Consider the following 15556-nt stretch of genomic DNA (forward strand, 5'->3'; position numbering starts at 1 on the left):
AAAAAAAAGTTAAAGATAGTTTCCCAACTTATTCATAGGCCTCCACTGGAAACAAAGGATTACCAAAAATTGTAAGAGGTAAACCTTTCCAGTCAAACTGCATGTGGCAAAACAGGAGCTTCCTCATTAGTGGGACCACAGAGTCATATTTTAGTTTTGTGATTTCCTTGTCAGGACTTAACGTATGTTCTCAGATCTTCTGGAGAAGTCAAGAGCGATTAGACAGGCCAAAGATGAGAGGACCTTTCACATTTTCTATCGGCTGCTGGCAGGGGCTGGAGAGCATCTTCGAAGTGAGTGTCTGTGCACTGCTTTCAAAGCACAGGCAGTGAGAGTGAACTGATTTAATTGGCGTGCTGTTAAAATTGTAGACAAACAAGGAGTTTGTCAGAGTTTCATTCTAAGTCTGACTTCATTTAATATATATTTATATGTATACAAATGAACTTGCTATTCCGCTGGATCATTGTGCTGTTCCTGGCTTTTAGATTAAGAGATGAAATCTTTGTTTTATTCTGATCGCCTTGTTCTTCTGTCTCCTACTGAACAAAGATTACAGCCACAGTCTGACACATAAATTGTGTCAGAACTGGAACCTCGCAGTAAATATTTAAAAAACTAATATAAACAGATTCACCATAAATAATCAAATCACTTAACACAGGATAAGCTGTACCTGCCTTGATACTGCAATAAGAGCATTAGGAAGCTCAAGATATTAGTGAATGTCATAAAAATAAAACATCTGAGACAAATGTTAGAACTTTCAAATTCCAAGTAAAATCTTGTTTAACTCTTTTCCGCTTGAAAGCCAACTATGAGTAACCCTTGAAGCTCTTTTCTGAACTGAGAGCTTCTGTCATATTTTACGCCTGCTTATATAACAGAATGACTGGGTATCAGAAGTTAACGAAGATGCCCACCCAGCTACTCTTGGAAAAACACCGAAACTATTCTAATACCAAAGCTTCAAAACTTGCCATTAAGTGTAGAGTGGAGGTCATCACATGTGTTTATGGTGGAAAGAGATGAAATGTTTGATAGCATCATCCTGCCCTGGATCACCATCCAATAGAATTTCCATGCAGAGTTCTGCAGATGCATTTTAGATGTACACAGTAAAACACCAACAAATGCCTATTGTGCAAAATTAAGCAGATACCCACTGATCATTAATATTCAGAAAGGAGCACTTAGATGTTTTTAATCACCTTAAGTCCAGCCCCAACACGCTCACTGCTCCAGAGCCCTCCAAACTCCAGAAAAAACAATTAAAGTAGCTTTTACCATCATCATAATTTAACCTCCTAAGACCCGAACTCTTCCAGAGCATGCATCTTTGATTTCTCTTTGATATTTGGGCATATTGGGGCCCAATTAATGTAAAAACAAAGAATTACCAGATTTTGTTTTTACCTTATTTTTGTTTTTAAGAAAAATGAGAGCCACATATGAGGATATTCGTTTAAAATTTTGATAGAACAGTGGCGTATAAGGAAAATATGTTCTACGGTATAAAGAACATCTCTTTTTTTCCTTTCCTTCTTTAGCGGATCTGCTCCTCGAAGGCTTTAACAACTACCGTTTCCTGTCAAATGGTAACATTCCCATTCCGGGCCAGCAGGACAAGGAGAATTTCCAGGAGACGATGGAGGCCATGCACATCATGAGTTTCTCCCATGACGAGATTGTCTGTGAGTTATAGTTCCATCTGTGCTCCATTCCTTTGGAAATCCAGGTTCCTCAGACACTGCTTTTCCTCAGGCATTGTCTGGCACTCAGTAAGGTTTTTATCTCCTCTTGTTTTTGTCAGGCATGTTGAAGGTGGTCTCTGCAGTGCTGCAGTTTGGAAACATTGTTTTTAAAAAGGAGAGAAACACCGATCAAGCTTCAATGCCTGAGAATACAGGTAAACAACATCCAGTCGAAATAAACAAACATAACTCTTCTCACAGTTTCTGATTTTAAAAAGCTTTTAAATACAGCAGGTTTATGTAAAAATAAAACTTTCACTGTATTCTTTATGATTTGATTTCTGTTGTATATAAATTAGTGGCATGGTTTGTTTTCCCTACTTCTCCCAGCGGCACAGAAGCTCTGCCACCTGCTTGGAATGAATGTTATGGAGTTTACCAGAGCTATCCTCACCCCGAGGATCAAAGTGGGGCGAGACTATGTGCAGAAGGCACAGACCAAAGAACAGGTAAGGTTGTACTAGCTTACCAGGAAGTCCACCTGGAGGATATATTTGTAGTTCTAGCCTTGTAGTGTATGGGCTAGATCAGCGGTCCCCAACCCCCGGGTCTCGGACCGGTACCGGTCCGTGAGTTGTTTGGTACCGGGCCGCAAGAGTTGAGGCTCAGGTGTGAAATGTATGGTTTTCAAGGTTTTTATCGGTTTTCAGCGTTATTTTGTTATCGTCTTTATCGTTAACTCTGTTTTCCTGGGTCTTTTCACGTGTGTTATGAATAAATCTTCTTTTTTTCAGTACTAGTACTAGTTTTATTTTGTTGTATTTATCCGCGACACCTTAAAGGCCGGTCCGTGAAAATATTATCGGGCACAAACCGGTCCGTGGCGCAAAAAAGGTTGGGGACCGCTGGGCTAGATCACCAGACCAAAGCAAAATGGAGAAGATGCAGACATCCACACAGAGCTTCACGTTTAACCTCTGATGACATTTTTGTCACTTTGTCCCAAGCGGACCGTTGCATCTTCCCAGAAGATTAGTGTAAAACTGCGAGAATAATTAAGCAAATCTTCTCATTATTTAATTGAAAGTCAGGAAATCATGACAGATTTTCTTAAAAATGTTTTAAATCTCAAACTTTTCAAGTAGTTTTTATTGCACGAGCAGCATTGTTAAAATCCTCAGAGCTGGAAACCAAAGTCTGGAAACGTTTTAGATTCCCGATTACAAAAAATCCAAATCAGTAATCAGTTTAGTTGAATTTTAAATTGTTTTTATAAGAACTTAATAAACGAAATGTTTTATAATAGCTATGTTTGTATTCCGTTTTTGTCTTTTTGTTTGCAGCTGAAAAGGTTAATTTCCAGAGTGCTTAAGGGTACAATTCGTTTTTGCGAACTCAAACCATATGTTTGAACTGGTCCACCAGCTGGCTAATGGATTGTCCTAATTGTGGCCCACTGTTTGACGTCATGCTCCAACACTCCAGACTAAAACAACAACACGAGTCTGTGTGTATCTCATGTATAATTCATGTTGCTCTCCGCACTTTTCTGCTCTCTTTGTTTTACCTCAGGCTGACTTTGCTGTTGAAGCCTTGGCTAAGGCGACGTATGAGCGGCTGTTCCGCTGGCTGGTCCATCGCATCAACAAGGCGCTGGATAGGACCAAACGGCAGGGGGCGTCCTTCATTGGCATCCTGGACATTGCTGGCTTTGAGATCTTTGAGGTGCTCGTGGTGCTTTTAATAGTGACAGATGCTTTTCTACAACATACAAAGTGACGTCTGGCAGATGTAGTTTTGTTCCCTTGTAAGAGTATAAAAACAGACAGGACAGATGATCCAGCGAAAGGATAAATCACATGTAAAAAAAAATATGCCAAAGATTTCCTTCTGCTATTCACTTTCCTACCAGCTGAACTCATTTGAGCAGCTGTGCATCAACTACACCAACGAGAAGCTGCAGCAGCTCTTCAACCACACCATGTTCATCCTGGAGCAAGAGGAGTACCAGAGGGAGGGCATCGAGTGGAGCTTCATCGACTTCGGCCTTGACCTGCAGCCCTGCATCGACCTCATCGAGAGACCGGTCAGTGTGCTTGTGTGCATGTATGACAGTGTGTATACGTGTCTGCTTTTAAATACACGGTTATTCGCTAAATATATCTCCTCAGAATAACCCCCCTGGCATTCTCGCCCTGCTGGATGAGGAGTGCTGGTTTCCCAAGGCCACTGACAAGACGTTTGTAGACAAAGTGCTGCAGGAGCTGGGCACACATAGCAAGTTTCAGAAGCCACGTCAACTCAAAGACAAAGCTGACTTCTGCATCATCCACTATGCAGGAAGGGTACGTATATCAGGCTTGGAAGACAAAAATCAAAACGAAAGCAATTATCTTTGTTTCCTTTATAGCTTTAAATCTTTCTGTGCATTCCTTGTCCAACGACTTTGCTGCTTTTCTCTGTGGCACAGACTTGTGGTTGCGTAGTTTAACCAGGTCATTGCGTTAAAACAATAGCGCTGTTGTTGTGCTGCTGCCGCTGCTGTTGGAACCCCACATCTGGTTCACATTGGTGTGAGATTGAGTGCCTGATGCCTTGCGGTTGCATAACTGAGATGTGAACTTTCACCTTTGTGTGGTATTCTGCCATCTGTACGGAAAAAATGATCCTCCACGGCATTCCAAAGGGGGCGCTTGACATCTGATATCACAGCTACCCTGATGTGTTGAATACTATTTACCTGCTTCTTTTTCTGAATTGCACATATTTTTACAAGCTCATTGAAGACCACCAGTCAGTTTAACATTAGTCCGTATGAGAAACGGGTGATTCAGATAAATATTTCACATCCAGCTCACAAAACTGGATCCAACACTAAATCTGAACTTGGGCAAACAAATCCTCTGTGACAGAGTGATACCGAAGAGGAAAATAAGTACAAACATAGCAAGTTTGCTTTTCCTGGACTTTGATTAAACCCATATGCGGCTCTTACATTCTTCATGTTAGGTTGCCGGGCGTGTAATTTGCTTGTTATGTTCCACTCTCGTCCAGCACTGTTCGTAGTATGTCACATTTCTGAAAAACACATACAGGTCATTATCCTGTTTCAGACACTTAATCCAACCCAACTGTGCCGCCGCGATTCTTCACTGTGCTGCCAGTCAAATATAATATCCAACTGTGAATCTCATCATATACAGTATTATACCAGTTTGTGGTTTGAAATAGACTCACACAGCACATCTGGTGCTGCCTGTAAGTTAAAACAACTGCTGCGTGGTATCTGGAAACAGCGCCAGACCTAGCTGTCACTTAAGACAGGTGAAGCAACAGAGCAGAGGCAGTTAATCAGAGCCTGAAAACCATTCCTCTGAGAGTGGATTTTTCACACATGTTCTTTTTATTATTTATACAGTTACACTGGGGTATAAGATAAAAGACAGGAAAGCGAATGAATGGCCTAGAGCCAAATTTGCATAAATAAAGCCTGATTTGATGCTGTTTTTCCTGTGTGGGTTTTAGGTGGAGGTCACAGCCCTCATGGTGTTCTCATCTTTGATTTTTGTTTTTTGCACATATAAAAACACATGAAAACATTTTTTGTGCTTAAACAATGGCGATCACTGTTTTTGCTTAGGTGGACTATAAAGCTGATGAATGGCTTATGAAGAACATGGATCCTCTGAATGACAATGTAGCCACGCTGTTGCACCAATCAACTGACAAGTTTGTGGCCGAGCTCTGGAAAGATGGTAAGTCATTTAGAAGTTTGTAGTGGCCTGAAAAAGCCCACTGAGTTTTCACCTGTGTGTATTTATATGTATTTTCCTGCTCTCTGCACCATTTCAGACTGACATTACACACCACAAGTTCCAATGTGACATGCTATAACTGAGTGAATGTCATATTTCATGGAGGGAAGTATACTTCCTCTCCTCTCACACTTTCTCTCAGAGCTAGAGGTGTGTTTTATGGTTTTACTAATGAGGGGAAAGGCTTTGCCAGCAGAAACATTAAGGGTAAGTGAGTTAAACCACAGCCCACTCCGTTCAGTCGAATGAGCTGAATGACATTTGGTGCTAAAACTGCCAATTATACCAGTAAACACCTTTTTAGTTTAATTAACAATCTGATTAATGAGAAGCTTAATAACATGGTAATAACACTGATATTTACTCTTCTGTCTTCTTTAATAACAGCTAATCAGTGTTGTGAAAGTGTGTGTGTGTGTGTGTGTGTGTGCGTGCGTGCGTGCGTGCGTTGCATCCTTGCTGTCTTTCTTTTTCTCTCTTACTGTCCTGTCTTCTGTCTGTGTCTCTGTTGCTGTAGACATTCAGACGTTTCAGAGAGCCTCTTTCTATGACAATGTGTCTGGGCTCCATGAAGCTCCAGGTGAATGATAGTAACACTTAACCTTTGTAAACCACTGGCTGCTTCTCCTGCTCTGCACTGGCGGTCTCATTGGTTTCCTGTCCTGTCATGACTGCACCGTGCATCTGTCCAAAAAGTTCTCCTCCAGCTTTGCATGGCTTTAAAACCTCTCATACATATTTCTATTGGTGCTGGTGGTTTACTGCCACTCTTAATACATCTATTGTTTGTGAAGTCTTATTTTACAAATTGTGAAAATCTTAAACACTAAATCGGAGTGTGCCTGATCAGGGGGATGCATTTTAAAGTTGATTCAGGCTCTAGTGTACAAATGAAGGATTTAAAAAAAAAAAAGCTCACTGAATTAATGGGCTGCATATTCAGAATTAGGGTCAACAATTCAAAAGGAAAAACAACTACATCCTGTCAATCCTTATTACTCATAGGAGGCTGTGATTAACAATCTACTGTTTAACAAAAAGTGTTTAGTTTACTTAGACATTAAGCAAATATGATGAAAACTAACAAGAAATAGCTCTTCAACATGAGGGTTTTATTTTATTTTTTTTTGAAATAGCACAGAAAGAGAAAACGCCAAACCCAACGACCCCCTTTGAGTAAGCGCTCGGCGACAGTGGGAGGGGTAAACTAACTTTTAACAGGAAGAAACTTCCAGCAGAACCAGGCTCAGGGAGGGGCAGCGATTTGCTGTGACCACTTGGGGGTGACGAAGAAAGTGAGAAAAGGATTAATAATAACTAATGATTAAATGCAGAGAGAGGTAAAAAAGAAACAGCCACAAGTAAGCCAGCATCCTGAGAACAAAGTGATGTTTTATAAAAATTCATGAATTTGTGGCGAAATCTTTTTTGTTTCATTTTGTTTGTTTACATTTTGAATATGATTTCTAGCACTGATAATTCCTCTGGTGATGTTTATACCACAGTTTGTAAACATGTGAATAAAGATGTTTAAATGGGGTCTGTTTCTGAAGTTTTATGCAACCTTTGGTGATCATGTGCACATAGTGCCTAATCTAAAAGCGGAGTGAAGAACAGAAACTGCTAGTAAGTAACTACAGATGTAAGAAAATGTTTCTTAAAAATCTGCTTTGCAAATGTCTTATGCAGAAGGAAGTGTGTGTGTGTGGGATTCATCCAGCAGAAATATTGTGTAGCATTTATGAGCACCTTGATCTTTTTGTTTATTATATGGAATTTCCCTTTCTTAGATGACATCAGCGTGCCACCACATATTTAAATTTTGGTTTACTAAACCACCGAGCTACACCCAGAGCAAGAAATGTGATTGCATATTGATTTATTTTGGCCAAATTTACAGAAAAAATTTGCAGAAAATTATAAAAGACATTCATATCCAGATCTTACCCGACAGAAAAAAAGGAATAGCGATCCTAGTTTTTCTTATTCTCTACCACACCCCCATTTTTTAGCTATATTTTCATGTGTGTACGGCGTTTAGAAGATCATCTGAAATACATTACTCCTGCTTTGTGGACTTAAATCCATTAGATTAAAAGCATTTAAGAGTAAAAGACAATTAAGTAGTGTGCTAACTGAGATGGTCATCGCTCACAGCTGGTCTGGTAACAGTGTTGTCTGTCTTCATGCTGTACTATAAAAATAGAAAAGAGCAAACCCAGCTGAGTTTAACACGTCAGCCATTATTGGCAGCGTCTCATGATAAACATTCACATTAGATTTAAAATACACATCAAAGAAAAATTGCCGGCTTTTCTCTTTTCTTTTCATGTAAATAGCAGATCATATCAATCATATCTGCATCTGTGGTTTCCTCCTTTAGTCTAGTTATCTGTAATCCTCTTTAACTAATTTTTCTTTACCAGTTGACCGGATAGTGGGACTGGACCAGGTTGCGGGCATGAATGAGACAGCGTTTGGTGCTGCCTACAAGACCAAGAAGGGCATGTTTCGCACCGTGGGGCAGCTGTACAAGGAGCAACTGTCTAAGCTCATGGCCACACTGAGGAACACCAACCCCAACTTTGTCCGCTGCATCATCCCCAACCATGAAAAAAGGGTGAGTCTTAAAATCTAACCATCAGCAAAATGTCCTGCTTCAGCGTAGATTCTGAGTTCATCACTACAAACAAATGTGCAAATTCTGTGCAAATGTGCCTTCACTTATTTATGTTTGCACTGAGATGGGAAACATTTGCACTGATCGTCGTGAGTACAGGCAAGAAGCACTGATGTCTTTGGCTGAGAGGATGACACGCGCACTGACTGCAGTGTCATGGAAACAGATCTCATTAAACCCTCTTTTTTTTTTCTTTTTTTTTTTAAGGGCTATTTATACAGAAGCTTTACATAATGTTTTTTATGGTCTCATGTTTTTTTGTTGATCTCATTATTTTTCCTCTTCCTCCTTTGCCAGGCTGGTAAACTGGACCCCCACCTGGTTCTGGACCAGCTGAGGTGTAATGGTGTGCTTGAGGGGATCCGTATCTGCAGACAGGGCTTCCCCAACCGCATCGTCTTCCAGGAGTTTAGACAAAGGTCATTTTTAATCTATGTCTCAGTTTGTCACCTTAATGTTTTCCTTCTAAGGTTTGGAATAAGCTAAATGTATTTATTACTTTGGGAAAAAAAAAACGTGTAAGGCTCTTTTAGGAATTAAACTTGTCATATATGAATCCATCCATCCGTGCATTTTCTTAAACGCTAATCCAGTTCAAGGTTTTGGGGGTGCTGGAGTCTATCCCAGCTGTCACTGGGTCAGAGGTGGGGTACACGCTGAACTGGTTGCCATTCTGTCACAGGGCTAATACAGAGAGACAGACAGCTATAAAAAGTGTGATTTACATGTTAAAATACACACTCACTGGACATTTTATTAGGTACAGCTTGTTAGTAATGAGCGGGAGCACCTTTTGTCTTCAGAACAGCCTTAATTCTTCATCAAGGTGCTGGAAACATCTGTATTGACGTGATAGTATCGCACAGCTGCAGATTTGTCGGCTGCACATCCATGACATGCATCTTCAGTTCCACCACATCCAAAAGATGCTCTACTGAACTGAGATCTGGTGACTGTGGAGGCCTCTGCTCAAATAAGTCACGTTATTCTTGGGCTGATTAAATATTTGTATTAACGAGAAGTTGAACAGATGTAACTAAAAAAAAGGGATTCATGTGTGCAGCTTCTACCTGACGGGAAACAAAGGACTCGGTCCTGTCTTTCATTCTGTTTTGTATAATATTAGCAAGGACATTTTGTCACTCAGTGATGGTGCTTGTTTCTTTCTGCTTTTTAACAAGGTATGAGATCCTCACTCCTAACGCCATTCCCAAGGGCTTCATGGATGGCAAGCAGGCCTGTGAGAGAATGGTAAGGACCCGTCCAAACTCCGGTGATTTATCTTTACATGGAGGAGTCTAAGAAGTAAAGGTCACCTTGTTATTAAAATGATTATAAATAAATTATGAATAGACAACAGTATTATTTCCGTTTCAACCACATCTTCACCTCATCTCCCTCTAAATGATAGATTCAAGCCCTAGAGCTGGATGGCAACCTTTTCCGAATTGGCCAGAGTAAGATCTTCTTCAGGGCCGGAGTCCTCGCCCACTTAGAGGAAGAGAGGGACCTGAAAATCACGGACATCATCATTTACTTCCAGGCTGTTTGTCGAGGATATCTGGCACGCAAGTAAGTATAAACAGAGTTGTTTCTATATATTTGATCACAAAAATCTCACTGTTGTCTCTCTTTTCTTCTCTGTTTGCTTCAGGGCCTTCGCTAAGAAACAACAGCAGCTCAGTGCGCTAAAGGTTCTCCAGAGAAACTGTGCCGCTTACTTAAAGCTGCGTCACTGGCAGTGGTGGAGACTCTTCACTAAGGTGTGTAACTCTCATTTCTCGGTGCTGATAATTATTAAGAGTTTGTAGTAGTCAGTGTTGTGCAAAAGCAGAGTCCCTCTGGTTTTGCTGCTACTGTTCATTTGTACCCACAGGTGAAGCCCCTGCTGCAGGTGACCAGGCAGGAAGAAGAGTTGCAGGCTAAGGATGAAGAGCTGGTCAAAGTGAAGGAGAAGCAGATGAAGGTGGAGGGAGAGCTGGTGGAGATGGAGAGAAAACATCAGCAGGTTGGTTACAACTACAGCAATAACATCAAATGTTCGCTTTAATGTTGAACTCTCTGAAGTGCACAATCGACACAGTAACATTATCGATGTGTAGCTAATGGAAGAGAAGAACATCTTAGCCGAGCAGCTGCAAGCGGAGACAGAGCTGTTCGCAGAGGCCGAGGAGATGAGAGCTCGTCTTGCTTCCAAAAAACAAGAGCTGGAGGAGATCCTCCACGACCTGGAGTCCAGGCTGGAGGAAGAAGAAGAGCGGAGCCAAGAGCTGCAGAACGAGAAGAAAAAGATGCAGTCCCATATCCAGGTATCAGGGCATTAATGCTGGGAGAAATAGATTCTTTGTCTCTCAATTACTTATGTAACAGCTGGAAATGTTAAAAAAACAAGTATATTTTAAAATATAACTGACTTACTCAGTGCAAAATATGTTTGCTCATTATGTTTGTTGCTGTGCGTAGGACCTGGAAGAACAGTTGGATGAGGAGGAGGCTGCCAGGCAGAAGCTGCAGCTGGAGAAAGTGACGACTGAAGCTAAAATGAAGAAATACGAAGAGGACATTTTGCTGCTGGAGGACCAGAACTCCAAGTTCCTCAAGGTGAGAGGAAGATGCCTCTAAAAGGGTGGACGCATTCATGTTTGAGTTGGGAAGTTAGCTGTGCATTAAGGGGTCTGTCTCTTTTCATGTTTAGGAAAAGAAGCTGCTTGAGGACAGAATCAATGAGGTGACCTCGATGCTAGCTGAAGAGGAAGAGAAGGCCAAGAACCTGGGCAAGGTCAAAAACAAGCAGGAAATGATGATGGTCGACCTGGAGGGTAAACAAGTATAAAATAGCATACGGAGAATAGTAAACTATCACTTCTACAGCACAGTTGTTAAAAGAACTGTCTTATATTAAACCGATGTTTTATTGTGTTTTATAATCAGAGAGGCTGAAAAAAGAGGAGAAGACCCGACAGGAGCTAGAGAAGGCTAAGAGGAAGCTGGATGGGGAGACGTCCGACTTTCAGGACCAGATATCAGAGCTTCAGTCCCAGATAGAAGAACTTAAAATGCAGCTGAGCAAGAAAGACGACGAGCAGCAGATGATGCAGGCGAGGTAGGAGATGGTAGCCCGACTACGGAGGAGAATGAGTCCTGATCAGTTCAACAGACTGAGCTAAATATGGGCTTCAGAGTCATAGAAATTCTAAAGTGATTAGAGCAGGAGTGAGATAAGTGTTGCATAGCATTACGAAGCAGTCAGCGCACTGGAAACATTCACACTACCCATTTTATATGGAGCGTTTTATTAGACTTGCAGACCGGTGTACAGCAGTGCTCGTATTGTTAGAGTTCACTTTTTGTTGTTCTGCTTGGTGACCCGGCGCCGGCTGATATTTACTACGTGACTCTCACGGCACTGGAATGTGTTTGGAGTGTGCGATTGGTATTTGTGAGGCATTATTGGTCATTTATAAGTGTGAGATCATACTACATTCATACATTTCTTTTAATTAGAATCAACAGTGATCCTGCCTCTGCTGCCACCCACTGGACCAGTGGTTTCATTACATGCACGGCATTTTTGGAGAAGCAAATCTGAACAAGCACTGGCACTTATTGAGTTCGTGGCTCAAGAGTTGGGAGTTCGCCTTGTAATCGGAAGGTTGCCGGTTCGAGCCCCGGCTTGGACAGTCTCTGTCGTTGTGTCCTTGGGCAAGACACTTCACCCGTTGCCTACTGGTGGTGGTCAGAGGGCCCGGTGGCGCCAGTGTTCGACAGCCTCGCCTCTGTCAGCGTGCCCCAGGGTGGCTGTGGCTACAATGTAGCTTGCCATCACCTGTGTGTGAATGTGTGTGTGGATGGGTGGATGACTGGATGTGTAAAGTGCTTTGGGGTCCTTAGGGACTAGTAAAGCGCTATACAAATACAGGCCATTTACCATTTACTTTTATTCAAGTCTAAACCGTCTTACATTCAACCAATGGTTTTTCTGTTTTATAATTAGACGGGCTGAAGGAAGAAGAGAGGAAATGACTGAAAAAGTTTCTAGTGCTTATTTTTAGTGGAACATTGAGGTTGTCCTATATCTCCAGAGGCATTGTGTTTTTTTTATTATAGCCACTTTTATACTTTGATTTCAGGAGCGAGGAAGAAGTCAGCCATAAGAACAATGCTCTGAAGCAGATTCGGGAGCTGCAGGCGCAGCTGTCTGAGCTGCAGGAGGACCTCGAGTCCGAAAAACAGGCCAGGAACAAGGCTGAGAAACTCAAGAGGGACTTGAGTGAAGAGCTTGAGGCCTTGAAGACTGAACTGGAGGACACCCTCGACACAACTGCAGCCCAGCAGGAGCTTAGGTACTGTATGCTACATTTCTCATCCATATTTTAAAGAGTGGTGCATTTAGGAGAGCTTGTTATGTTCTCTGTAGGACCAAGCGTGAACAGGAGGTTGCAGAGCTGAAGAAAGCCATTGAGGAGGAGACTAAAAACCACGAGGCTCAGATCCAGGAGATGCGACAGAGGCATGCCACAGCCCTAGAAGAGCTGTCCGAACAGCTCGAACAGGCAAAGAGGGTAACTGACCTTTTTCCAATCAGCAGATTCACAAGTTATTATAGGTGCTACTCTGTCATTTATACTACTAATGTTTATTATGGATTATACGTAGTTCAAGGCTAACCTGGAAAAGACCAAACAGAGCCAAGAGACTGCCAACAAGGAGTTGGCCAGCGAGGTCAAGAGCCTGCAGCAGGCAAAGCAAGAGTCCGAACACAAGAGGAAGAAGCTGGAGGCTCAGCTGCAAGAATTCATGGCCAGGGTCACTGAAGGAGAGAGGGCTAAGGGAGAACTGGCTGAGCGCTCACACAAACTGCAGGTGAGGTGGTGGTGGTGAAACTGGTTTAAGGTACCAGAGCAGAGGAAAAACACATTTTTATTAAATGTGCTAGCTTATCAAAAATATCTGGATTCTTCTAGAAGTAAAATCCTCTTGTTCGTGTACATAAGCTTAAAGTAAATGAACTGGTTCTTCTATAGTGCTTTCTATCTATCATTCACACTCCGAAGGATACTTTGGCATATAGACTCGAGTAGCCAGGGATCGAACCACCAACCTTTTTTAACCTTTTTCATTGTAGTGTAACTTCATTTTTTTCACTGTTCAGTTGTATTTCTTTGTGTGACTCTTTATCTTTTCTCTTGACGATAAGTCGACGTTGTAAGAATTCTTTTGTAGCTGTTTAGTCTTTACTTTGGACAACAGCTGCTTCATTTAATGAGTTTATAGTACATACTGACTGCTAAAGGACAGATTCTTGAAAAACTGTAAATATAAGCTTGCAGAGATTTTGTTTCACCACTTGTCATTTTTGTATTCAAATCTGTTGGACCAAAGCAGATAATCTGGTTTAAAATCTTCACACAGACTGAGCTGGACAATGTGTCTACCATGCTGGAAGATGCAGAGAGGAAGGGGATCAAGTTGGCCAAAGATGTCGCTGGGCTAGAGAGTCAACTGCAAGACACACAGGTAGCGTAAAGTTAACTGTGATATTAAAGGGAACCTCCTATGCTCATTTCCAGCTCAGTATTTCTATTCTTATTCTATTTCTATTCTTATTCAAGTACAAAATGTTTCATTGTCTTATACTGGGCCTTGGTGCACCCCCTTATAACTTTTCCAGTGCCCATTTAAGTGAAACTGTTCTTTTAAAATAACTGTATCCATATTCATTGTTATTAGGAGCTACTCCAGGAGGAGACCCGCCAGAAACTAAACCTCAGCAGTCGAATTCGCCAGCTGGAAGAGGAGAAAAACACTCTGCAGGAGCAGCAGGAGGAGGATGAGGAGGCACGCAAGAATCTGGAGAAACAGATGTTTACCTTACAGGCTCAGGTAGGACATGATTTCTGCTGTAGGAAACAAAGTTTAAGTAATGTGACTGTCCTTTAAAGTTTCTTTTCTGTGGTGCAGCTGTCAGAGAGCAAGAAGAAGCTTGAAGACGATGTTGGAACAATTGAAGGTCTGGAGGAGACGAAGAAGAAGCTGCAGAAGGACCTGGAACTGGCCAACCAGCGTCTGGAGGAGAAGACGATCGCTTTTGAAAAAATGGAGAAGACCAAGACTCGTCTGCAGCAGGAGCTAGATGATCTAACTGTGGACTTGGACCACCAGAGACAGATCGTCTCCAACCTGGAGAAGAAACAGAAGAAGTTTGACCAGGTGAGAACATGTCAGTGGATGCATTTTAGGTCAAGTTTGTTGTACATACAATTTTTTGTTTTAAGCTAAGAGTATAGAGAACAACTCTGTTCTCTTGATAGATGCTGGCTGAGGAGAAGAGCATCTCGGCTCGTTATGCTGAGGAGCGTGACCGTGCTGAAGCTGAGGCCAGAGAGAAGGAGACCAAAGCTTTGTCCATGGCCAGAGCCTTGGACGAGGCACTGGAAGCCAAAGAGGAGCTAGAGAGGATTAACAAGCAGCTCCGCGCTGAAATGGAGGATCTGATGAGCTCGAAGGACGACGTGGGCAAGAATGTGAGCGGCACAGTGTTTTAGAAGGGGACCTTTGAAGTTTGTATCCAAGTGTTTCTTCTTCTTTTTTTCATTCACTCCTCTTTTTCATATCTCACACACACATATCAGGTCCATGAGCTGGAGAAGTCGAAGCGCACGCTGGAGCAGCAGCTGGAGGAGATGAAGACTCAGCTGGAGGAGCTGGAGGACGAGCTGCAGGCCACAGAGGACGCCAAGCTGCGCCTGGAGGTCAACATGCAGGCCATGAAGGCCCAGTATGAGAGAGACCTGCAGGGCCGGGACGACCAGAACGATGAGAAGAAGAGAGCACTGGTCAAGCAGGTGGAAATTAAATCTAATTATGTTGCATTGGTTCGTTCCCCATAATTTCCACACTGATGACTTGTGATGTCTCCTTCCAGGTGCGAGAGATGGAGGCGGAGTTGGAGGATGAGAGGAAGCAGAGAGCTTTGGCTGTGGCTGCTAGAAAGAAGCTGGAGATGGACCTGAAGGATATAGAGGGTCACATAGAAGGAGCCAACAAGGCTCGAGACGAAGCCATCAAACAGCTGCGCAAGTTACAGGTGCAGATTTTATTCACGTGTTTGCATCAGCCGGATTTTTTTACTTTATTCTCCAGTCATGCCTTGTTGTTGCTTCCTTCAGGCCCAAATGAAAGACTACCAGAGGGAGCTGGAAGACACTCGAGCTTCCAGAGACGATATTTTTGCCCTATCCAAGGAAAACGAGAAGAAGCTCAAGAGCCTGGAGGCAGAGATTGTACAGCTACACGAGGTCAGGACAGTCTGAAGCTCAGACGTTTTGTGATGTTTGTTGCTATGCAGGGTGTCGGTAATTCACAGT

At 42.3% G+C, this 15556-nt stretch overlaps 1 protein-coding gene across 1 annotated transcript in view; it reads left to right on the forward strand.

Moving 5' to 3' along the window:
• Window positions 1–1591: 1591 nt before the first annotated feature.
• Window positions 1592–15556, forward strand: part of LOC102213297 (myosin-10-like) — a 16858-nt gene continuing 2893 nt past the window's right edge. Inside the window, exons 1-28 of the mRNA XM_013912119.1 lie at window positions 1592–1694; window positions 1814–1909; window positions 2085–2203; window positions 3267–3419; window positions 3607–3780; window positions 3866–4039; window positions 5335–5449; window positions 6027–6089; window positions 7936–8129; window positions 8487–8608; window positions 9371–9440; window positions 9601–9761; window positions 9844–9952; window positions 10066–10197; window positions 10292–10498; window positions 10653–10790; window positions 10885–11008; window positions 11121–11292; window positions 12320–12532; window positions 12607–12751; window positions 12846–13052; window positions 13602–13706; window positions 13920–14072; window positions 14151–14399; window positions 14501–14713; window positions 14822–15034; window positions 15115–15276; window positions 15359–15487. Coding sequence (XP_013767573.1) covers window positions 1649–1694; window positions 1814–1909; window positions 2085–2203; window positions 3267–3419; window positions 3607–3780; window positions 3866–4039; window positions 5335–5449; window positions 6027–6089; window positions 7936–8129; window positions 8487–8608; window positions 9371–9440; window positions 9601–9761; window positions 9844–9952; window positions 10066–10197; window positions 10292–10498; window positions 10653–10790; window positions 10885–11008; window positions 11121–11292; window positions 12320–12532; window positions 12607–12751; window positions 12846–13052; window positions 13602–13706; window positions 13920–14072; window positions 14151–14399; window positions 14501–14713; window positions 14822–15034; window positions 15115–15276; window positions 15359–15487 — 4158 coding nt within the window. The 5' untranslated portion in view covers window positions 1592–1648. The remainder of the gene's footprint in view (window positions 1695–1813; window positions 1910–2084; window positions 2204–3266; window positions 3420–3606; window positions 3781–3865; window positions 4040–5334; window positions 5450–6026; window positions 6090–7935; window positions 8130–8486; window positions 8609–9370; window positions 9441–9600; window positions 9762–9843; window positions 9953–10065; window positions 10198–10291; window positions 10499–10652; window positions 10791–10884; window positions 11009–11120; window positions 11293–12319; window positions 12533–12606; window positions 12752–12845; window positions 13053–13601; window positions 13707–13919; window positions 14073–14150; window positions 14400–14500; window positions 14714–14821; window positions 15035–15114; window positions 15277–15358; window positions 15488–15556) is intronic.

Source organism: Pundamilia nyererei, unplaced genomic scaffold (genome assembly GCF_000239375.1).
Source record: "Pundamilia nyererei isolate P.nyererei 1_Seehausen unplaced genomic scaffold, PunNye1.0 scaffold00081, whole genome shotgun sequence".
In the NCBI taxonomy this organism is placed as follows: Eukaryota; Metazoa; Chordata; class Actinopteri; order Cichliformes; family Cichlidae; genus Pundamilia; species Pundamilia nyererei.